General features: G+C 40.6%; 1 protein-coding gene across 4 annotated transcripts in view; it reads left to right on the forward strand.

Annotated features, from left to right (window-relative positions):
• The window catches only part of NPR3 (natriuretic peptide receptor 3), a 91,381-nt gene that overhangs the window by 52,265 nt on the left and 15,586 nt on the right, over nt 1-23,530 (forward strand). For all 4 annotated transcript variants that reach the window (XM_055367617.2, XM_055367616.2, XM_004058994.5 and 1 more), the window contains exon 4: nt 21,810-21,945. In XM_055367617.2, coding sequence (XP_055223592.1) covers nt 21,810-21,945 — 136 coding nt within the window. The remainder of the gene's footprint in view (nt 1-21,809; nt 21,946-23,530) is intronic.

Genomic DNA, 23,530 nt, shown 5'->3' on the forward strand with positions numbered 1-23,530 from the left:
TCTGTGACCAAGCCTGGAAGAGGAATCAAGGAAGACGAAAGTCTGAGTTCAAAGAGCTTGTTCTGCCCACAGAAGAGCGTAGGAAGGCAAGGGGATAGTAGCAAAAAGTATGATTTCCAAGGATTTTGAAAATTGAGCTGTTCCAGCCTATAATAAGGTCTACAGGCTTGCTACCAAACTGGTGGTCTATGGACCAGTGGCATTAGCATCACATGGGAGATTATAGAAATGAAGAATCTTAGTCCTCCATTCCTCAGATCTACTGAATCATGATCTGCATTTGAATACAATCTTCAGGGGGCACTGTCTGCACATTAAAGTCTGAGAGACATTGGTAGAGAGTTTGTGCATAAAAGTGAATTGACGAAATTGAATGGGGATGAAATATGGCAGGCAAGGAACCAAGAGGTTACAGTGTTGAATGGATGGATAATGCACAGGGACATTGAAGTGGCTCACCAGAAATGCCATAGAATGTGGGTGGAGAAGAAGAATGTGAGCTGACTTCTGACCTCCGTAATGTATTCATTATGCCCTGAGAGTGAGGGAGGGCACTTGTATCAGTTGATAATGATATTTGACATATAAGATTTTTGATGTCTCAGTTCTTTGAGAGCACTCTGGTTAAGATGATTTCTTTTCCCTTTAAATTCTGCATCTCAGCTCTTAAAAAATTATAGCAGATCCTTAAATAATGATGAATTGGCTTTGTCAGCAGTGGATCTAAATAGATTAAGCCTTCTTTTCTGGCTTTATGTCAATTTACAGAATTCTTTTCAACAACCCTAAGGCTGCCTAACAATCTAATATCCAATGTTACCTTTTTTTTTCATGGTTCATATTTTCCTGACAGTTAATTAAAAGTTGTGTTTGATAGGGCAAACTTTCTTTCTTTCTTTTAATCCCTCCTGATACGCAGATAGCATCTTGGAACTTTTTATACTTGCTAGAGAAGTCATATTAAGTCTTCTAAAGAAGAGGCTGATATACTTGGAGTTCTATCCCTGAGTGTAAGTTAGGTGTTTAGGGAGGTGTGTTGCTTGATAAACACTGGACACTGATGATGAAGGTGCTTGTTTGGTGTTAGGAGACTTCAGTTCTAGTTGCAGCTCCATCCTTCCCTCTGCATGATGTTGGGTGAATCAGGCAACTGTTGTGGGCTTCAGTTTCTCATTTACACAGTACACTTGTTGTACTGTATGAGGTCTAAATTCCCTTCCAGTTGTAAAATTTTGTGATCTGTAACTCTTTTAGGCTGTTAAGAATGCCTATAAGGTTGAGGTAATGCATCCTTCTAAGACTTGTACCCAGGAGTCTCTCTTGTATGGTGGCCAATGCATTTATTGGGCTCAGGTCATTCTACCTTTCAAAATATTGGGAATATCTTTATGATTCCAAATCATGATACATCTGCATCTGGAATACTCTGTATAGTTTTGATAAATTTCTTAACAGAAATAAGTCTCACCACATTAGTAGAGTATGTTAGCTTTAAAGGTTTCAAAAAAGAAATAGAGTATCTTTTAATTGCCCAAAGGAGTGAAACAACTTTCTTATAAAATAGGCTAAAAAGATCAGTCTCTTTAAAATATATAGGATACAGCATGATCCAACCTTGTGAAGACTATGGGGCATTTCTTGAAATTTGAAGACAGTGGAATTCTCAAACTGAATGGATAATTTCAGGATAATTATAATGAATTATTATTTTTCCTGATAGCTAATAAGCATATGAAATTCATTATTTCCATAGTTTCCAAAGACTTTTAAAATGGGTTCCAGAGTGATTTAGATCAGTTCAGTATGATGGATTGCAAATGGGAATAAGAGAGCGTTGATCATTGGTGTGTTGCCCTATCCTTTTAGGTTGACATTTGAGATCTACAAATGTCTTTTTTTTTTTTTTAAAGAATTATTTTGGTTAAATGATGAGAAAACAGTGCTGGACTGGTCAAAAATATGAATGTTGACCTTATTATTAATGGTTTTTCATATGTTCTAAAGGTACTGACTGTGGAAAAGCTTCTACAATTTTCTAGGCGTAGTTTGTTCATTTAGGAAATTGATTAATAAACAAAACTTTAAAAAATGGCAAATTTCAAATACACACGAATAGAAAGCCCAGTAAAGGGAAACTCCATGCCCCCATCACTCAGATCCTACAATTATCAGCTCGATCTAATTTGATTTATAACCTTTTCCCTTCTCTCACATCCTGATAATTTTGAGGCAGATCTGAGGCATCATGATTTCATCTGTAAATATTTTAGTATGTGTCTAAAAGATAAGGCTCTTTACTATTTTGTTAAAATTTGTATGCAATGAAATATGTAGACCTTAATTGTACAATTTGGTCAACTTTGATGAAAGTGTATGTCCTTGTAAGCACCACTCCAATCAAGATATAGGACATTTGTGGGATCATATACTGTTCGTTCATGTCCCTTTCCAATCAATTATCACCTCCATAAGCAGGCATTTTTATTTCTATTACCACACATTAGTTTTGTCCAGTTTTGAATTCATACAGCACACATTGCGTGAGTGAAATCGTGTGGTTTATACTCTTGTGTCTAGCTTCTTTCACTTTATATGCTGCTTTTGAGATTTTGGATGGTGAGGTATATTTTAGTAGTTCATTCTTTTTTTTAAATTGTTCATTATCATATTTCTTTTCTATTTTTTTCCTTTTTTAAAATTATACTTTAAGTTCTAGGGTACGTGTGCACAATGTGCAGGTTTGTTGCATAAGTATACATGTGCCATGTTGGTTTGCTGCACCCATTAACTCATCATTACATTAGGTATATCTCCTAATGCTTTCCCTCCCTGCTCCCTCCACCCCACGACAGACCCCGGTGTGTGATGTTCCCCTTCCTGTTTCCAAGTGTTCTCATTGTTCAGTTCCCACCTATGAGTGAGAACATGCGGTGTTTGGTTTTTTGTTCTTGTGATAGTTTGCTGAGAATGATAGTTTCCAGCTTCATCCATGTCCCTACAAAGGACATGAACTCATCCTTTTTTATGGCTGCATAGTATTCCATGGTGTATATGTGCCACATTTTCTTAATCCAGTCTATCATTGATAGACATTTGGGTTGGTTCCAAGTCTTTGCTATTGTGAATAGTGCTGCAATAAACATACGTGTGCATGTGCCTTTATAGCAGCATGATTTATAATCTTCAGGTATATACCCAGTAATGGGATGGCTGGGTCAAATGGTATTTCTAGTTCTAGATCCTTGAGGAATCACCAAACTGTCTTCCATGAATGGTTGAACTAGTTTACAGTCCCACCAACAGTGTAAAAGTGTTCCAGTTTCTCCACATCCTCTCCAGCACCTGTTGTTTCCTGACATTTTAATGATCACCATTCTAACTGGTGTGAGATGGTATCTCATTGTGGTTTTGATTTGCATTTCTCTGATGGCCAGTGATGATGAGCATTTTTTCATGTGTCTGTTGGCTGCATAAATGTCTTCTTTTGAGAAGTGTCTGTTCATATCCTTTGCCCACTTTTTGATGGGGTTGTTTGTTTTTTTCCTGTAAATTTGTTTGAGTTCATTGTAGATTCTGGATATTAGCCCTTTGTCAGATAAGTAGATTGCAAAAATTTTCTCCCATTCTGTAGGTTGCCTGTTTACTCTGATGGTAGTTTCTTTTGCTGTGCAGAAGCTCTTTAGTTTAATTAGATCCCATTTGTCAATTTTGGCTTTTGTTGCCATTGCTTTTGGTGTTTTAGACATGAAGTCCTTGCCCATGCCTATGTCCTGAATGGTATTGCCTAGGTTTTCTTCTAGGGTTTTTATGGTTTTAGGTCTAACATTTAAGTCTTTGATCCATCTTGAATTAATTTTTGTATAAGGTATAAGGAAGTGATCCAGTTTCAGCTTTCTACATATGGCTAGCCAGTTTTCCCAGCACCGTTTATTAAATAGGGAATCCTTTCCCCATTTCTTGTTTTTGTCAGGTTTGTCAAAGATCAGATGGTTGTAGATGTGTGGTATTATTTCTGAGGGCTCTGTTCTGTTCCATTGGTCTATATCTCTGTTTTGGTAGCAGTACCATGCTGTTTTGGTTACTGTAGCCTTGTAGTATAGTTTGAAGTCAGGTAGCATGATGCCTCCAGCTTTGTTCTTTTGGCTTAGGATTGTGTTGGCAATGCCAGCTCTTTTCTGGTTCCATATGAACTTTAAAGTAGTTTTTTCCAATTCTGTGATGAAAGTCATTGGTAGCTTGATGGGGATTGCATTGAATCTGTAAATTACCTTGGGCAGTATGGCCATTTTCACGATATTGATTCTTCCTATCCATGAGCATGGAATGTTCTTCCATTTGTTTGTATCCTCTTTTATTTCATTGAGCAGTGGTTTGTAGTTCTCCTTGAAGAGGTCCTTCACATCCCTTGTAAGTTGGATTCCTAGGTATTTTATTCTCTTTGAAGCAATTGTGAATGGGAGTTCACTCATGATTTGGCTCTCTATTTGTCTGTTATTGGTGTATAAGAATGCTTGTGATTTTTATGCATTGATTTTGTATCCTGAGACTTTGCTGAAGTTGCTTATCAGCTTAAGGAGATTTTGGGCTGAGATGATGGGGTTTTCTAAATATACAATCATGTCATCTGCAAACAGGGACAATTTGACTTCCTCTTTTCCTAACTGAATACCCTTTATTTCTTTCTCCTGCCTGATTGCCCTGGCCAGTACTTCCAACACTGTGTTGAATAGGAGTGGTGAGAGAGGGCATCCCTGTCTTGTGCCAGTTTTCAAAGGGAATGCTTCCAGTTTTTGTCCATTCGGTATGATATTGGCTGTGGGTTTGTCATAAATAGCTCTTATTATTTTGAGATATGTCCCATCAATGCCTAATTTATTGAGCATTTTTAGCATGAAGGGCTATTGAATTTTGTCAAAGGCCTTTTCTGCATCTATTGAGATAATCATGTAGTTTTTGTCTTTGGTTCTCTTTATATGATGGATTACGTTTATTGATTTGCGTATGTTGAACCAGCCTTGCATCCCAGGGATGAAGCCCACTTGATCATGGTGGATAAGCTTTTTGATGTGCTGCTGGATTCGGTTTGCCAGTATTTTATTAAGGACTTTTGCATCGATGTTCATCAGGAATATTGGTCTAAAATTCTTTTTTTTTGTTGTGCCTCTGCCAGGCTTTGGTATCAGGATGATGCTGGCCTCATAAAATGAGTTAGGGAGGATTTCCTCTTTTTCTATTGATTGGAATAGTTTCAGAAGGAATGGTACCAGCTCCTCCTTGTACCTCTGGTAGAATTCGGCTGTGAATCCGTCTGGTCCTGGACTTTTTTTGGTTGGTAGCCTATTAATTATTGCCTCAGTTTCAGGACCTGTTATTGGTCTATTCAGGGATTCAAATTCTTCCTGGTGTAGTCTTCGGAGGGTGTAAGTGTCCAGGAATTTATCCATTTCTTCTAGATTTTCCAGTTTATTTGCATAGAGGTGTTTATAGTATTCTCTGATGGTAGTTTGTATTTCTGTGTGATTGGTGGTGATATCCCCTTTATAATTTTTTATTGCATCTATTTGATTCTTCTGTCTGCTCTTCTTTATTAGTCTTGCTAGTGGTCTATCAATTTTGTTGATCTTTTCAAATAACCAGCTCCTGGATGCATTGATTTTTTGAAGGGTTTTTTGTGTCTCTGTCTCCTTCAGTTCTTCTCTGATCTTAGTTATTTCTTGCCTTCTGCTAGCTTTTGAATGTGTTTGCTCTTGCTTCTCTAGTTCTTTTAATTGTGATGTTAGGGTGTCAATTTTAGATCTTTCCTGCTTTCTCTTGTGGGCTTTCAGTGCTATAAATTTCCCTCTACACAGTGCTTTAAATGTGTCCCAGAGATTCTGGTATGTTGTGTCTTTGTTCTCACTGGTTTCAAAGAACATCTTTATTTCTGCCTTCATTTCATTATGTACCTAGTAGTCATTCAGGAGCAGGTTGTTCAGTTTCCATGTAGTTGAGCAGTTTTGAGTGAGTTTCTTAATCCTGAGTTCTAGTTTGATTGCACTGTGGTCCGAGAGACAGTTTGTTATAATTTCTGTTCTTTTACGTTTTCTGAGGAATGCTTTACTTCCAGCTATGTGGTCAGTTTTGGAATAGGTGTGGTGTGGTGCTGAGAAGAATGCATATTCTGTTGATTTGGGGTGGAGAGTTCTGTAGATGTCTCTTAGGTCTGCTTGGTTCAGAGCTGAGTTCAAATCCTGGATATCCTTGTTAACTTTCTGTCTCGTTGATCTGTCTAATGTTGACAGTGGGGTGTTAAAGTTTCCCATTATTATTGTGTGGGAGTCTAAGTCTCTTTGTAGATCTCTAAGGACTTGCTTTATGAATCTGGGTGCTCCTGTATTGAGTGCATATATATTTAAGATAATTAGCTCCTCTTGTTGAATTGATCCCTTTACCATTATGTAGTGGCCTTTTTTGTCTCTTTTGATCTTTGTTGGTTTAAAGACTGTTTTATCAGAGACTAGGATTGCAACCCCTGCCTTTTTTTGTTTTTCAGTTGCTTGGCAGATCTTCCTCCATCCCTTTATTTTGAGCGTATGTGTGTCTCTGCACATGAGATGGGTCTCCTGAATACAGCACACTGATGGGTCTTGACTCTTTATCCAATTTGCCAGTCTGTGTCTTTTAATTGGAGTATTCAGCCCATTTACATTTAAAGTTAGTATAGTTATGTGTGAATTTGATTCTGTCATTATGATGTTAGCTGGTGATTTTGCTCATTAGTTGATGCAGTTTCTTCCTAGCATCAGTGGTCTTTACAATTTGGCATGTTTTTGCAGTGGCTGGTACCAGTTGTTCCTTTCCATGTTTAGTGCTTCCTTCAGGAGCTCTTGTAGGGCAGGCCTGGTGGTGACAAAATCTCTCAGCATTTGTTTGTCTGTAAAGTATTTTATTTCTCCTTCATTTATGAAGCTTAGTTTGGCTGGATATGAAATTCTGGGTTGAAAATTATTTTCTTTAAGAATGTTGAATATTGGCCCCCACTTTCTTCTGGCTTGTAGCATTTCTGCTGAGCGATTTGCTGTTAGTCTGATGGGCTTCCCTTTGTGGGTAACCCGACTTTTCTCTGTGGCTGCCCTTAGTAGTTCATTCTTTTTCAGAAAGTTGCTGAGTAATACTATGTTGTTTAAATATGCCACGATTTGTTTATCTATTCTTCTGTTGATGGATTTTTTTTTTTTTCCAGTTTGGAACTATTGTGACCAAAGCTGCAATGAGCATTCTTGTATACGTTTTTTTGCGGACCCATGCTTTCATTTCTGTTGAGTAAACACCCAGGAATGGAATTGCTGAGTCATAGCATAGATGCAAGTTTAACTTTATAAGAAGCTGTCAAAGTAGTATCATTTTACATTCCAACCAGCAATGTATGGAGTTACAGTTGTTCTACAACCTCATTTACACTTGGTGTTGTCAGCTTTTTAATTTTAGCTATTCTGATGGATGTAAAATGCTACCTTGCTGTAGTTTAAATTATATTCTGATGACTAGTGGTTTTGAGCTACTTTTCATGTGCTTGTTGGCTACTTCACTTTTGTGACCGGTCTGCTGAAATACTTTGCTTATTTAAAAATTAGGCTGTCTTTTTATTGTTGTTTGAAAGATTTCTTTTTTAAATATTCTGGATATAAGTCAGATATATGTACAGTGAATATTTTCTCTGTCTTTCACCTGCATTTTAATATTTTAACTGTGCTTTTTGATGAGCAGTGTTTTTTTTTAATTTCGATGTAGTCAGTTTTTTTAATGTTCTGCTTTTTTGGTATCATCTTTAATAAAAATTTGCCAACCCTAAAGTCACAAAGATATTTTCTGGTTTTCTTTCAGAGCTTCATGAAAGTTTTGGCTTTTATATTTAGGTCTGTGATCTGTCTCAAGTGAATTTTTGTATTTGCTGTGAGGTAGGAATCAAGTTTTAGTTTTTTCCCATCTTTTTTTGTTCTGCCACAATGCATTGAAAATACTTTGTTTCTCCCATTGTCTTGCTCAGGTGCCTTCGTCAAAACTCAAGTGACTATTTTAAGTGCAGTTCTTAGACTCTTTATTCTGTTCCATTTATCTATTTGTCTATTCTTACACCAGTTCTACACTGTCTTGAAAACTGTAGCTTTGTAGCAAATATTCAAATCTGGCAATGTGAGCCCCCTAATTTGTCCTTCTCTTTGAAAAAGTTTTGCCTACTGTAAGTTTTTTCCTTTTTATATATAAATCAACTTGTCAATTTGATTTAAGAATCAACTTGTTAGTTTCTAAAAAAAAAAAATCCTGGATTTTTGATTTGGATTGTATTGATCTGTACACCAATTTGGGGGAAAACTGACATCTTAAATATACTGAGTCTTTCAATCCATGAACATGAGATACTCCTCCATTTATTTGGGTCTTCTTTATCTCAGCAATGTTTATAGTTTTCTGTGTAAAGATCCTGCACATTTCTGATTTTTTAAAAAAATAATTTTATGTCTTTTGCTGCTATTGGACACAGAATAAAACAACCATTTCCAATAGTTCATTGCTAGTATATAGAAATACAGTTGATTTTTGTATACTGGTGTTTGTTTCTGTTCTTTAGATTGAGATATTTTCTATTGTTATTTCTTCAAGATCACGGACTCTTCTGCTGTCTCTAATCTGCTTTTAAGCCTGTCTAGTGACTATTTCCTTTTTCAATATTGTACTTTTCAGTTCTACAATTTCTATTTTTTTTAAATATAGCTTTCATTTCTCTGCTGAGATTACTCATATGGTAACTCTCTTTGGCCACCTTTTTACTTTTATTTTTATTTTATTTTATTTTTAAATTTAGTTTTTTTTTATTTCTTTAACTCAAAAATATAATATTTTTTTCGTTATACTTTAAGTTCTGGGATACATATGCAGAATGTGCAGGTTTGTTACATAGGTATACACGTGTCATGGTGGTTTGCTGTGCTCATCAACCTGTCATCTACATTAGGTATTTCTTCTAATGCTATCCCTCCCCTACCTCCCAATCCCCCAACAGGCCCCAGTGTGTGATATTCCCCTCCCTGTGTCCATGTGTTCTAATTCTTCAACTCCCACTTATGAGTGAGAATATGTGGTGTTTGGTTTTCTGTTCCTGTGTTAGTTTGCTGGGAATGATGCTTCCCAGCTTCATCCATGTCCTGGCAAAGGACATGGACTCATCCTTTTTTTACAGCTGCATAGTATTCCATAGTTTACATGTGCCACATTTTCTTTATCCAGTCTACCAGTGATGGGCATTTGGGTTGGTTCCAAGTCTTTGCTGTTGTGAACAGTGCTGCAATAAACATACATGTGCATGTGTCTGTATAGCAGAATAATTTATAATCCTCTGGGTATATACCCAGTAATGGGATTGCTAGGTCAAATGGTATTTCTGGTTCTAGATCCTTGAGGAATCACCACACTGTCTTCCACAATGGTTGAACTAATTTACACTCCCACCAACAGTGTAAAGGCATTCCTATTTCTCCACATCCTCTCCAGCATCTGTTGTTTCCTGACTTTTTAATGATCACCATTCTAACTGGCGTGAGGTGGTATCTCATTGTGGTTTTGATTTGCATTTCTCTAATGACCAGTGACGATGAACTTTTATTCATGTTTGTCAGCCACATAAATGTCTTCTTTTGAAGTGTCTGTTCATATCCTTCTGTCATATCCTTCTGTTTCTAAGTGTCTGTTCATATCTTTCACCTGCTTTTTCATGGGGTTGTTTGCTTTTTTCTTGTCAATTTGTTTACGTTCTTTGTAGATTCTGAATATTAGCCCTTTGTCAGATGGATAGATTGCAAAATTTTTCTCCCATTCTGTAGGTTGCCTGTTCACTCTGATGATAGTTTCTTTTGCTGTGCAGAAGGTCTTCAGTTTGATTAGATCCGATTTGTCAATTTTGGCTTTTGTTGCCATTGCTTTTGGTATTTTTGTCATGAAGTCTTTGCCCATGCCTATGTCCTGAATGGTATTGCTTAGGCTTTCTTCTAGGGTTTTTATGGTTTTAGGTCTTACATTTAAGTCTTTAATCCATCTTGAGTTAATTTTTGTATAAGGTTTAAGGAAGGGGTCAAGTTTCGGTTTTCTGCATATGGCTAGCCAGTTTTTCCAACACCATTTATTAACTAGGGAATCCTTTCCCCATTGCTTGTTTTTGTCAGGTTTGTCAAAGATCAGCTGGTTGTAGATGTGTGGTGTTATTTCTGAGGCCCCTGTTCTGTTCCATTGGTCTATATATCTGTTTTGGTACCAGTACCATGCTGTTTTGGTTACTGTAGCCTTGTAGTATAGTTTGAAGTCAGGTAGTGTGATGCCTCCAGCTTTGTTCTTTGCCCATCTTTTGTTTTTTATTTATATTTATTTATTTACTTTTTGAGACAGAATCTCACTCTGTTGCCCAGGCTAGAGTGCAGTGGCAGTGCAGAGCTGCAGTGCAGCTCACTGCAACCTCTGCCTCCTGGGTTCAAACAATTTTCCTGCTTCATTCTCCCTAGTAGCAATGGCCACCTCGCTGAGCTATTTTTTTTTTTTTTTTTTAAGAGTCAGGGTTTGATCATGTTGGTCAGGCTCATCTTGAATTTCTGATCTCAAGTGACCTGCCCACCTTGACCTCCCAAAGTGCTGGGATTACAGATGTGAGCCATTGTGCCCAGTCTCTTTGGCCATCTTTTTGAAAAGTCTCTAAACATATTTATAATAGCTGCTTTAAAACTCATGTCTGCTAATTCCAACATTTATATCATCTCCAGGTCACTTTCTATTCATGATATTTTTCTTGAGTATAGGTCACCTCTCCAGCCCCCGCATGTCCAGTATGTTTTGATTTTATACTGGATGTTGTGGATATTATGTTATAAAGATTGTATTCAGAGTATTTATTTGAAGTCTTAATTTTTGTTCTAGCAGGTAATTAAATTACTGACTGACATCCTTGAACTTTTGGAAACTTGGTTTTGGTCTTTCTTAGGGTTGCTCTGTTTTGGTTTTGCTTTTAGTCTTAGAATGAATTGTTAGTCTTTGGACATAGTCTTGACTCCTAACATGTGGTCCTTTTGTAGGGTTTTCATGGAAAGTCTGAGGCATTCCCCAGTTTCCTCTAGCTTGGTGGGGTTCAAACTCCAAACTCTCTTCCACACAGAGGGCAGCAGTTCAGATGTTCCTCAGCTTCTCAGGCTACCCTCTTTCTACTGGACTCCTGATGTCTCCTTCATGCATGTGCAGTTTAGGGATTTACCATGGACAGCAGAAGTTTATGAAAGACTTGGGTGCTCCTTTCTCTGTGGCTCTGTTCTTCCCAGGAATTACCCCCTTGATATCAGCTCTCACCTATCTCTTCTGATCTTTAAAGCCAAGAAGCTTGTGACCTTCTGCTTGAGTGCCAGCTGCCCCCTGCTTCTGGGGCCAGGGGGTACCCTCAAGGGAAAAGCCCTGTCAATTTAGTTTCCAAATAGTGTTGTCTCTTCTTTTGAGGGTCAAATCTCTGCTAGCTAGCATCTGCATTTGGTCAATTTCTAGTGCTTTCAAGTAGTTCTTCAAAAAAGAATTTGGCCGGGCACGGTGGCTCCTGTCTGTAATCCCAGCACTTTGGGAGGCCGAGGCGGGTGGATCACCTGAGGTCAAAGGTTTGAGATTAGCCTGGCCAACATCGTGAAACCCCGTCTCTACCAAAAATACAAAAGTTAGCCGGGCGTGGTGGCGGGTGCCTGTAGTCCCAGCTACTTGGGAGGCTGAGGCAGGAGAATTGCTTGAACCCAGGAGGTGGAGGTTGTAGTGAGCCGAGATCACGCCACTGCACTCCAGCCTGGGTGACAAGAGTGAGGCTCCATCTCAAAAAAAAAAAAAAAAAAAAAAAAAAAAAGAATTTGTCCAGGATATAGAATTATTATTAGAGAGAGTTAATCTGATACAAACTATGCCACCACTACTGGAATGCTCTTTTTAAAACATAACAATAATTCTACTAATCACACCAAAAAGTTGCCAATGATTCCTTAATTTTACCCAAATGCAGGGAATTAAGTTTCTTGTGAGGGAGATAATATTTAGTTTAGCTTTTTTCTTTTTTTTATAGCAAACTTGATAGAAAAGCTTTCAAAAAATGAGTTTGCTCATTCACTGGCTGAGAAGCATATTGTTACTAGGTTGGTGCATTAAAAGTAATGGTAAGTACCGCAATTGCTAATAGTTATAGCGTGAGCATCCCTGTCTTGGTGTTAAAGCCTGGAAGTCTTCCCCTTGGCAGCAGCTGCTGAGCCAGTTTTATGGTAATCTCAGGTATTCAAGACACAGTCAAGAGCAAAGAAGTATGTGACAAAGGCCTCTGAACAGCTAAAATAGACATATAATCAATTAATTTCATCACAGGGGAATCTTTCAAATCCTCACTTGGAACCTATTTACCCCGATTTTAAGTACAGCTATAACAAGCCTTGTGATTTCTTCCCCTAGCTTATAGAACATTAGTGGGAGTGAGTGAGAGAGGGGATGATGGCATGCTATGGGCAGGCACGATGACAGTGGCAGGAAGTGACTGGTGACAGCAGCATTAACTCCAGTGAGTGCAGTTTCTGTATTTGATGCAGGGCTAGGTCCCAGAGTAACAAAGATACCTGAGGTTTGGCTGTGCATCAGGGAGCTTGTGCAGTATCGGGTACACAGATGCACAAAAGTGCAAAATGGACTGGTGAGTGAAACAATAACAAATTTTCACTGAGTGCAGTTATGGAAGGAAGGAGGAATTGGATGGTTCAGAGAAGACTTCAGTGAGAAGTTCGCTGGCTCACATAAGGTTGATCTCTGTGTCCGTAGGGGTCTTTGGAGGATACAGATGACACATTGAAAGGGAATCAAACGGAATCTATAAATAAAGGCACTATTTACAAAGCTATGTTTAGGAAAACCTACAAAGGGTGGTTAAGAACCCCAGGGCCTGTGAACTTGGTGGGAAGCTGTGACCACCCCTAGACCAGAAGGAGCAAGAGGAGGAAAAGTTACCAGAGCCTGCAAGGCCTGTGGCAGTGTGTGTGGGGGAACTGCCTGTGGCATCTGGTCTGGGAGAGCAGCCCCTGGCATTCCAACTTTATCTCCTCTGCCCTCTCACCTCCTGCTAATCCAACCGGAAGCCAGAGGATGGTGGGGGTGCCCATTGGTGCTGTGGGTATATGTCAGCACAGAGCTGGCTGGAGAAGGGTGGGAAGTGGACTGGAGGAGTAACCTGAGAATGTCCAGCAAAGTTGAGTAGAATTTTGTACGCTAGAGGTCCCTAGCAGGAAGGGGACCAGCAGCCAAGGGGAGAAAGCATGGCAGGAAAGAGTGAGGGTCGTCAGCTCATGTTCCACTAGTGCAGATTAAAAAATAATATCTGAAAAACACAAGTCTGGTGTCGGCATTGTGTAGACAGCAGAATCCCAACCTCAATAGTGGTGGAGGCAACTGGACTGCTCATGATCATAGCATTCCATATCACAGTCAGCATGTTTCTGTTACCAAGACAGCAATGTCTGTGGTTCATTTTAGGAGCATTTCCAATCAAAGGTCTTTAGATTATATAAAAAGTTTTGATACTTAGAGAAATGACATTAAGGAACCCGGAAAATTTGCTTATTTGTAACATCTCTTTTTCCTAATGAGACTGGGTAAATGAAGTTTTACTACATTTATTATTATTATTATTGTTATTTATCAAGGTTATTATTGTTATTTATCAAGGTTATTACTGTAATTATCACTCCAGAACAAAGACCCTTCAAAACCAAAGTCATCTTATTTCATAGTGAGTGCTAGTTGGAAAACATTTAATCAGTAGATCTTTTATTACCTGGTGGAGTTGCTGATGTGTTTAGCTGCTATGTGAGGTAGGACACTCATCCTTCATGTCTGGCTTATTTAGAGATATCTTTGGTGAGTTCACAACTTAGCAGAAATCCTGATTCACTTGACCTGAGTCAAGCTGTTGTTAGCTGTTGGTTTAAAGACCAGGTTGAGATGAGGGACAATTAGCTTGTTGTTTTACGTACTGTTTTGTCCTTTCTCTTCCATCTTCTGCCCTCTCATTCCCTCTCCAGGTGCAGTTTCTGTTCCTCCCTCACCCTGATGATGGGTTGGAGGTCAACTCAGTCACAGCAACTGAAGGACATTGTCAGTCTTAGTCTTGTGTCATTTGTCTCTCACAGCATATATGTTCACTTGTAGAGCCACCCAAGTATTGGCCAATTAAAAACACAAACTGGAGCACAAAACTGTTTTATCATATTTGCTGGCTGAACAAATGTGTCAATAGGATAAATGTTATAACTGGGCAAGCCAGCTTTAGACTCTTAAAAACTTGCCCACTCAACGTTTTCTTGAGTTTTGACCCCATCCACTGACCAGGATCACTTTTTCCTGTTCGGAGGTTGGTCAGACTCTCTGTCATAGGATAATAACAGTACGCATCTATGAATGTTTTGTAAGGTGCAACAGAACTCAAGCTATGTTTATGTAACTCCTAGCATATAGTAGGTGTTCAATAAAAGTTGGCTATTATAATTATTGCCCAGCAGTGAAGAGAACTGCTTGACTTTGTTTAATTTAGCATTTTGTAAACCTGCTTAACCAAAATACTTCTATTTCTAGAACCATTCATTAACATTTCAAGGAATGCTACTGTTCTGTGGAATACAGCTTGGGAAACTCTGAATTAAGAATTGGACAAAATTAAACTGTTGGAGTTGGGGTTCTGGATCTTAGCTCAGTCCTCACCACACCTTGAAATTGCTTAAATAAAAATAGGGAAGTTTCATTTTAGGGTATAAAGCAGAAATGAAAAAAAAGCCATCCATATAAAAACCTGTATTTTTGTTAATCTCTTCTTTGTAAACACATCTCTAGGTGACTCAAAAAGTTCAAGGGAAGCTGTCCGAAGTTCTCAGGACAAGTTTAAGAGGGTATCATGAAGTCAGAGAAATTAGAATTACATGCTCCTTCTGATTTTGGACGATCAGAAGTAATGAGGCCAGAAATTGTGCCCCTCCTCTTTCCCTGCGTCCACCTCCGTTTGACCTGATCACCCCTCTTCCTGTTTGTATTGCTGCCCGGCACAGTTGCAGGGTGAGTGGGATGCCTGCTCCTGATCCTGCTCCTCTTCCCGCCCTTCTCCTGTTGGGTTTTGGTTTATGCCTTTGCCCACCTCAACTTCGTGCCTTGACAGGACACAGACCTCAGGGAAGAGAGGCCTGCATGTGTCCCGAGCAGTCTTGTGGGGGTTGGGTCACCAGCCTTTCAGAGGCATGTCTGGCTGGCACTGGTGAATCATCAGGGCCTAGGACAGACATCACTCACTTACTCATCTGAAGGCCAGGAACGATTGTGTCATTATGTATGTGCATTTCTCAACTAAGCCTTCAAGAGGGTGACGGGATGAGAAGCATCTGTATATGACGCATGTGTGACACATCCAAAGGGCAAATATATCATATGACTGTATTCCCTGCATGAGCCTTGGGAGAATTTTCAAAAGTCATTCTCACTTACTTGTGCTCCATACCCACCAATTCCAAAAAACTGATGCCCACAGAGATCTCCTTGTTGCTTCCCATGAACAGGACCAGCTTTCCTTGCTGAGGTGTGCTTATGCCTCTGGATTCCGTGTGCCAGCTGTGTGACCCTCTGTTGTCCCTGTCATTATAGAAGGTGAATGAGGGCCCTAACTCTACCTAATGATCTTCCTAAGACTGCTTTTGTTTAACGATCCAGTCTGTTCTAGGTCATGAGAGAGAAAACAGTCTGCAGGCAGCCACACCTCAGGAAGGTCCAAGTTAATTTGCCAGCCCAGTGCATCGCTACCAGTGCAGAGCTGAGCCCATGATGGGGACAGTTATTTGGAAAACTTAGGTCAGATCCCACCCTAAGTAAGTTCTAACTTCAGTCGGGGGAGCAAGAAGTATGCCAGAGGGTTCAGAGATGCTTCCACTATGCACAGAGTTGTAGATGAAGACCCCAGCTCTCTCTCTGTGGTGCCTCCTGTCAGTCACCTGCCCTTTGCATTTTCCCAGAGTTCCACTGGGATAAAGGCGCAGATTTTCAGCTTAACTTTCCTCAAGGCTAAAATACGTCATCAAGTGACCAAGTGAGAATTCCATGAAGACAGGCCCACTATAGAACAGGAATTGGGGTCTCTGTCAGTAAGAAAGAGACCTCCCTCTGTTTGGTGCTGAGGAGGTTGTGAGGCTACTTGGTTTATGGCAGTTGCTGCTGTGACCCTAAATTGTACACTTATTTTAATGATTTAAAAGGAAATTGAACAAAAATAGATATTCTATTTTTAAAGTCTAGGTACTGTATTTTATTTGTAAAGTGTTCATCAAATGCAGAATGTTCTTTAACCCTCGTGCTATGCACACAGCACTCCCAGACTACTTCCTTCTGCTATCTACCACCTCAAGTGGTCCAGGTGGGCTGGACCAGTTTCAATTCAGGTCAGAGAAGGTGGTCCAGCCATTGTTCACTATGATGAGGGACAAGCCTATGATGGGCCCATCTCCTCTCTTACCTACTTTCCATCCAAATTTCCCTTTCTGTCATCTCCCCTTCAACCAAAATGGGTGGTTAGAAGGCATGTCTTTTGCAAGAGAGTCTTGAGAAATGCTGCCTGGCACCCTCAGTTTCCCTCCTTTGCACTGGGAACCACTGGTCTGTGGTAGGGAAGGTAGAACTACTGTGTGCTATGCTTGTGTTCCCGTGAACACCAAAGGCAAAGCTCCAGGACAGCCTAGCTAAGCATTGAACTCGGTCACTTTCTTCCAGCAGCCTCTATCTGAGAGCTTGACAGGCTTTGTCAGTTATCCAGCAACCCCAAGAGCTAGACCACTCTCACTTTACAGAACAGCTGAGGCCCGCAGCGTTCTATGCTGACTTGTTTGGAACACAGGCATTGAGGGATTCATCTAACTATGAATTTGTGTCTCCAGAGAGAAGTGAGAGCGACGTGGCTCGCTGCCACGGTTGGGAGCCAGGCTGTGAGCACCAACTCTTTATGATCAGTTAGAAGATAAACAGCAGCAACAACATGATTTCTATTCAGCTCTCCCCATGATAGAGGATCTAAAAAAACACTAATAAATCAATGTGGCTGGCAGGTGCTATCAGAGAGGAAGGCCGGGGCAAAACAGTGTTCTTCCATTCTGGCCAGCTGCAGAGGACAGAAGCAAGAGAATGGAGATGACAGGTCTGGTGCGGTGGCCCACGCCTGTGATCCCAGCACTTTGGGAGGCTAAGGTGGGCGGGTCACTTGAGCTCCGGTTTGAGATCAGCCTGGGCAACATGGTGAAACCACATCTCTACAAAAAATACAAAAATTAACCGGGCATGGTGGTGCACACCTGTAATCCCAGCTACTTGTGGGGTTGAGGCAGGAGGAACCCTTGAACTGGGTAGGTCAAGGCTGTAGTGAGCTGAGATTGCACCACTGCACTGTAGCCTAGGTGACAAAGTGAGACTCTGTTTCAAAAAAAAAAAAAAAAAAGAAAAGAAAAAGGAATAGAAAGAAAATAGAAATGAAAGGAACGAGAGTTAGCACCCTCTTGTCATGCTACCTTGTTTTGGCAAGAATGAGTGGAAGATGGTGAATGACTTTCATCTCATTGGAAGGCCACTTTATTTGATAAACAGCACCAATAATGATTACCCTGGAGCTTGGCTTTCAGCGAGGCCCATGTCACAACTTCGTAACTTGCATGCACAGAGCCCATCTACCTGTTTGTAGGTAGCAGTGGTGCTGTTTGGTGGAGATTGGAAACTGCATTGTTCTCTTCTCCCAGTTTTCTGAGCATCTAGCAGAGGAAATGGCTGCATGTAGGAACTTAATTAAGACTTATGGCTGATGATAGTAAGGAAAGCTTCCTGGCAATAAAGGATGCTAATTACTAGAACAGATTGCTCCGTGGGGAAATCCCAGTTGTTTACCTGTGATAGGTAACAACAGTATAACGGCAGCATGACCTGTGTTAGTCAGGACTTGGACTTTGAGGTTCAAGGGTTGTTCTGTCCAGAGGCAGGAGACATACCAGCTGACCTTGTTCCTTTCAACCTGGAGGGCCAATAGGAAGTGTTCTTAAGCCAACTTCATACTTGGGTTTTTTTTTCTCCCTTATTTTTTTCTTAATTTGCACGTCGAATTTTCAGTGTCTACAATGTGCTAATGGGCTTTCTTCCCACTAAAAATCACGTGTAGATGTGAGAATGTTCTTCTCAAGAAAAGCCGGTCTCTGGGGCTTTGCTTCTGGCTTGAGGTCCTGTGGGGTAGGTGTTATGAAACCTCCCCCGCAGTGGGCGGGGTGCCAGCAAACCTCAGCGGGGTCAGCAGCTCTCCTGTTAATTTTGGCAGGAGAGGGAGACACTCAGCCACCCTGAGAAGAAAGAAGGTAAATTTTGCGATCCATTTGCAAATCAAGCTAGAATGTATTTTCAGACCTGGGTGTGTATTCAGGGCCTGTCTATTTCCTTCTACCATTAAACCTGTGAGGACGAAAGTAACTCAAGTTCATTGTTCTCCACCATGTAATCTTTCTTCCTATCCTGGATTGTAGCGGGGGTAGCTCAGAGGGCATGTCAAGAAGGAAGGAAGGGGAAGGGCTATACAGGATATGGTGCTGGGGCACACAGTCAGTGCTTTGGGTGATCAACATCAACGTGGTGGTCCTGGGTTAGGATTTTGAGGATGGGATGGAAGGAGGAGGACGAGAGGGGGATGGGTGATGCCCAGTGGCTGGTGCTTCACAATTTAAACAAGGCCTGTCTTGGGAACCCCAGGAACAAGTAGCTTGCAGGGCACAACCCTTGTACAATAAGAACAGAATGCAGGAAGACTGAGGAGAGCAATGAATGCTCTTTGGGTCCTCAAAGTAAGAAGGGGATTTGATCAGAGCTTTCCGAGGGCACCTGGCATCTCCCATAGGCCATGACTCTGTGATTCTCTGACTTCCCTCTGTAGCTGGCTGGCTTCTGTAAAATTATCAAAGAGAAGATAGACCTCAAACTTAAAAAAAAATGTGAACTGAGAATGAAATTACACTGCTAAAGTTCACTTATTAAAATTCATCAGCATGAAGACTTTTCAAGCCATAATGACTTCATGGCCTAAGTGGAAATTTCATATTCCTTTGGAAAATCAAATTGGCATAGCCAAATGAGCAGAAATTATCTTTGACTGGTAGATGTTATTTCTACATTATTTTTCTTTGCCTGAGAAAATAATCACTCTGACACTTAAGCTTGACAGCTAAGAGTAAGAGCCAGAATCTATCAGTTCCTTCCACGGTCCCAGGAACTGTTTGGGTGTTTTACATGCACTTCTTCATTTAATCCTCAGAAGAGCTCTCTGAAGTGAGATGGTACTAAACCCCCACTTAACAGATGAGGAAACTGAAGATTAGAGAGATTAAGTAACCTGTCAGCGCCAGGACTGGACTGTGGGTCCAGCCAGCTAACTCCAAACTCTCCTGCAAATCAGCACTGTTTCCCACCCTCCACCTCTTGCAGAGGGTCAGCAGATGACCACTTGAACTGCACTTGTCATACTGGGGTAGAATTAAGAGCTTGGTGTTGTGGAATAGAGAGAACTGTCTAGGGCACAAACAACATGAATAGTAGGCTTCTCTCCTACTGAGTGTAAAATGGGCCAATAACATACATGATACCTGTAAGAAAATCACTTCTATTTTGAATACTGGTGTTAATAATTTGAAACTAAGCAGGATCTCTAGGTTAATAATTCTGCATCTCTAGACACAGCAACAAAAGCTAACAGGGAATGCTGATTCTGCCAGACACTATGTGAAGTCTTCTACATTTATTAATTTTTTAAACCTAACGACATCCCCACGAAATAGGTACTGTTAATTTTTCTAATTTTCCAGATGAGGAAACCAGAACACAACTAGGAAGTGGCAGAACTGGAAAGGGGGGCGAGGATTTTTAACCATTATTCTAAACTGCTTCTCAGCACTAGCTTTTGGCAAACACGAAATATCTGCTTCCAGGATGCAAACAGGAGTCCCCATCCTAGCTAGGGGTGGGATAAGGTTAAGTAGATCCAGTCACGGAACCGTATCTTGTGAATGTTTGTGTATCTGAACCAGGTGATGCAGAAGGTCAGTTGCAGCTCTCTTCCCACGAGGTTTCCTTCTAGAGATGGGGCAGGTAGCAGGTTTTCCCCACTAAGCCATGCCAGGTGGTCATCTACAGAATGCCCAGTTCATTCTGCATCATTGGCATTTCATCATTGACACTTTTTTCTGAAATGAGAAGGCTTGGATTTTTTTGTACTTTTTGTACAGAGTTTTTTGTAAACCTCTTGGTGTTTCAAGATTCAATTTGCTCATTTCATATCCAATAAATGTTATAATGGGTTTAAATGTGGTATTAGAATTTACCAAAGGTTGCTTTTAATGTAGGTAAGGGGTGAACTAAAGTGATTAGATGCCTACTGAAGACAGTCCAAGTTCCTCAGTGTGGTCTCCAGATTCTCGATGATCTGACTCTCCTTACCTCTCCAGCCTCCTTACCTCTCCATCTTGGTGTGACCCTGTTTCTCCTGCTCCCAGCCGAGCAAAACATTTGCACTTCCCAAAATACACCAGGCTGTGAGAATGTGCCCTGACTCTGTGTTTTTGCCCTCACTTGAGAAACATCCCTTCATCTTCATAACTCAGTTCGACTTTTTTTCACCGCTGTTAAGCCCCTCTTGCCCGCCCTTCTCCAACCCATCAGATTGACCACTCCCTTTTTGGTATTTGTACTGTATTCTGAACAGACTTCGAACACAGCACAGACTCCAACACTTTAAAGCCCACAAATAATATCATGATAGCATTGGCTTCTATTTGTTGAGAATTTGATATGTGCCAGGCATGATAATACCAAACATTTTATTTAATAGAATTCTTGCAACTCCCTCTTGAAGCAGGCACTAGTCTCATGGTCAATATACAGATGAAAAGAACAAAGCTCAAAGAGATGAAGTGACTTCCCCAAGTCCACATGACCAGTGTTTATGTTTATGAAACTTTAAGTTTCCTGAGGGCAAGGGCTAGCTTACTTGAGTCAGGGCTCAACTGGGATATACCAACAGTGCAAGCCTGTTTTCCATTCCTGTCATTGGAGCTTGGCAGGGAGTAGGGATAGGGAGTGGTTAGATGCACTCAAAACACAAATTGGAAAGAGAGACTAAGACATTATTACTAATGGGAGAGAGGACACAAATGCTAGGCAGACAGGCAGAAGTTGCAACATCTACTCTTTGTACCCATAGCACCAGCACTCTAGTAGGTATCAACAGTTGCTAAATATAAGTGAATGGATCTCTACTGTTCTTTAGTTATGCTCCATGTTCAGAGCATGAAGAGATCGTGGGGCTGTTGAAGGTGGAGAAGACCTCAAGGGGGAAGCTGAATTCACATAAGCTTGAGATAGAGGCAGATGTGGGGAAGGAGGAGGGGACTTGTCCAAAAGGGACCATTGGCAAAGGTGGGCACACTTGAAATACTTGACCTGGTCAACAGGTACAGTTTTCTTGACTTCTGAACGAGGCTTTCCAAATTCCCCAACTGGGGAAGGGTTTTCCCCTCTGAGCCATGCCAGGAAAGTCATGGCGTGATTCTTGTTAGTGCCCCTTCTGGCCACCTCTGCCATGGCTAACAGACCTGAAGTCTAACTTGTTAACCCTTTGGATTGCTCATCTTATTCCTGGCATGTGTCACTTGGTGTTTTGGTTCACCGATCTGGGGTTTTCTTTTCAGGTTAACATGTTTGTTGAAGGATTCCACGATGCCATCCTCCTCTACGTCTTGGCTCTACATGAAGTACTCAGAGCTGGTTACAGCAAAAAGGATGGAGGGAAAATTATACAGCAGACTTGGAACAGAACATTTGAAGGTGGGGATTCCATCTATAAAGCAACGACATGGGGCCAAATGAGCTGCTGCTTTTCTGGTTCTGTTTTTCTCAGTTGCAGCTGTGGGGCCTTTCCAGCTTCTTGCTTTTCTCAGCTCTAAAGCAGCCCATCTCATAGGCTTGTTGTACCAATTAAATGAGATAATACACGTGAAAGTGCTTTGAACAAGCCCCACTGAAAGAGGAAAGGCCTTGTCTCCTGATTATTTAGGTAATAGCTCTATGCTTCTTAATATTGCATTGAACACAAGCCTCATGCACGACAGGACAGTTTGTGAAGAGTTCTGTGATGAGTTTTAAAACCAGTATTAATCCCAGATATACATTCATGTGTTCAGACTATGTTGGTTTTTGTGAAACACAGAAAACATTAGCTGTCACAGTTAAACCTGGTGGTTTGAGATGATTAGCAGGTTCAATTGAGCCCTCTGCATTTTTTTTTTTTGAGATGGAGTTTTTGCTCTTGTTGCCCAGGCTGGAGTTCAGTGGCACGATCTCAGCTCACTGCAACTTCTGCCTTCTAGGTTTAAATGATTTACCTGCCTCAGTGTCCTGAGTAGCAGGGATTACAGGCGCCTGCCACCACACCTGGCTAATTTTTGTATTGTTTAGTAGAGACAGGGTTTTACCATGTTGGCCAGGTTGATCTCTAACTCCTGACCTCAGGTGATCCACCCATCTCGGCCTCCCAAAGTGCTTTTATTTTACTTTTAAAATAGTGAATGTTAGTTTTTGCTTTCTTTTTTTTTTGAGATGGAGTCTCGCTCTTGTTGCCCAGGCTGGGATGCAATGGAGCAATCTCAGCTCACTGCAACCTCCACCTCCTGGGTTCAAGTGATTCTCATACCTCAGCCTCCTGAGTAGCTGGGATTACAAGCGTGTGCCACCACGCCTGGCTAATTTTTGTGTTTTTAGTAGAGATGGGGTTTCACCATGTTGGTCAAGCTGGTCTCAAACTCCTGACCGCAGGTGATCCACTCACCTTGGCCTCCCAAGCTTTCTTAATAACAGAGAACTATAGGAAAACAACAAAAAATGACCCATAATCTCATCTCAAGCAGCTTCTGTTGGCACTGAAAAATTGTACAAGATAAGACTATGCTTGGCTAGGAAATTTAAACAGTACAAAAATGTGCAAATTGAAAGCTGAAAGCTTTCCTTCCCAACCTAGTCCCCTCTCCCCACTGTGTATCACTATTAATGATTTTCTATGATTCTGTGTATAAATATTTTAAGCCTTCTGCCAGCACATATGCATTTGTATATCTTATCTTAAAATTTGTATGAAGGGGATGATAGTATGAATGCTATTTTTCATCTTAGGTTTTTTACTTGTATGTCAAGTTAAAGAATTTTCCATATGAGAACTCATAGATCCAATGCAGTTTTAAATGACAGTTACGTATTTTTCTACTGTATGGCTGTACAGGAATTTCTTTAACCAATCTCCTATTGATGGTCACTTGTAAAATTGTTTGCAATTTTTGCTATTATGCAATATGCTGTCACAAGCCTCTTGCACATCTTGAAGAATTTTTGTGAGTCCTTCCAACAGGGAACATTCCTA

This window comes from Gorilla gorilla, chromosome 19 (assembly GCF_029281585.2).
Source record: "Gorilla gorilla gorilla isolate KB3781 chromosome 19, NHGRI_mGorGor1-v2.1_pri, whole genome shotgun sequence".
Lineage (NCBI taxonomy): Eukaryota > Metazoa > Chordata > Mammalia > Primates > Hominidae > Gorilla > Gorilla gorilla.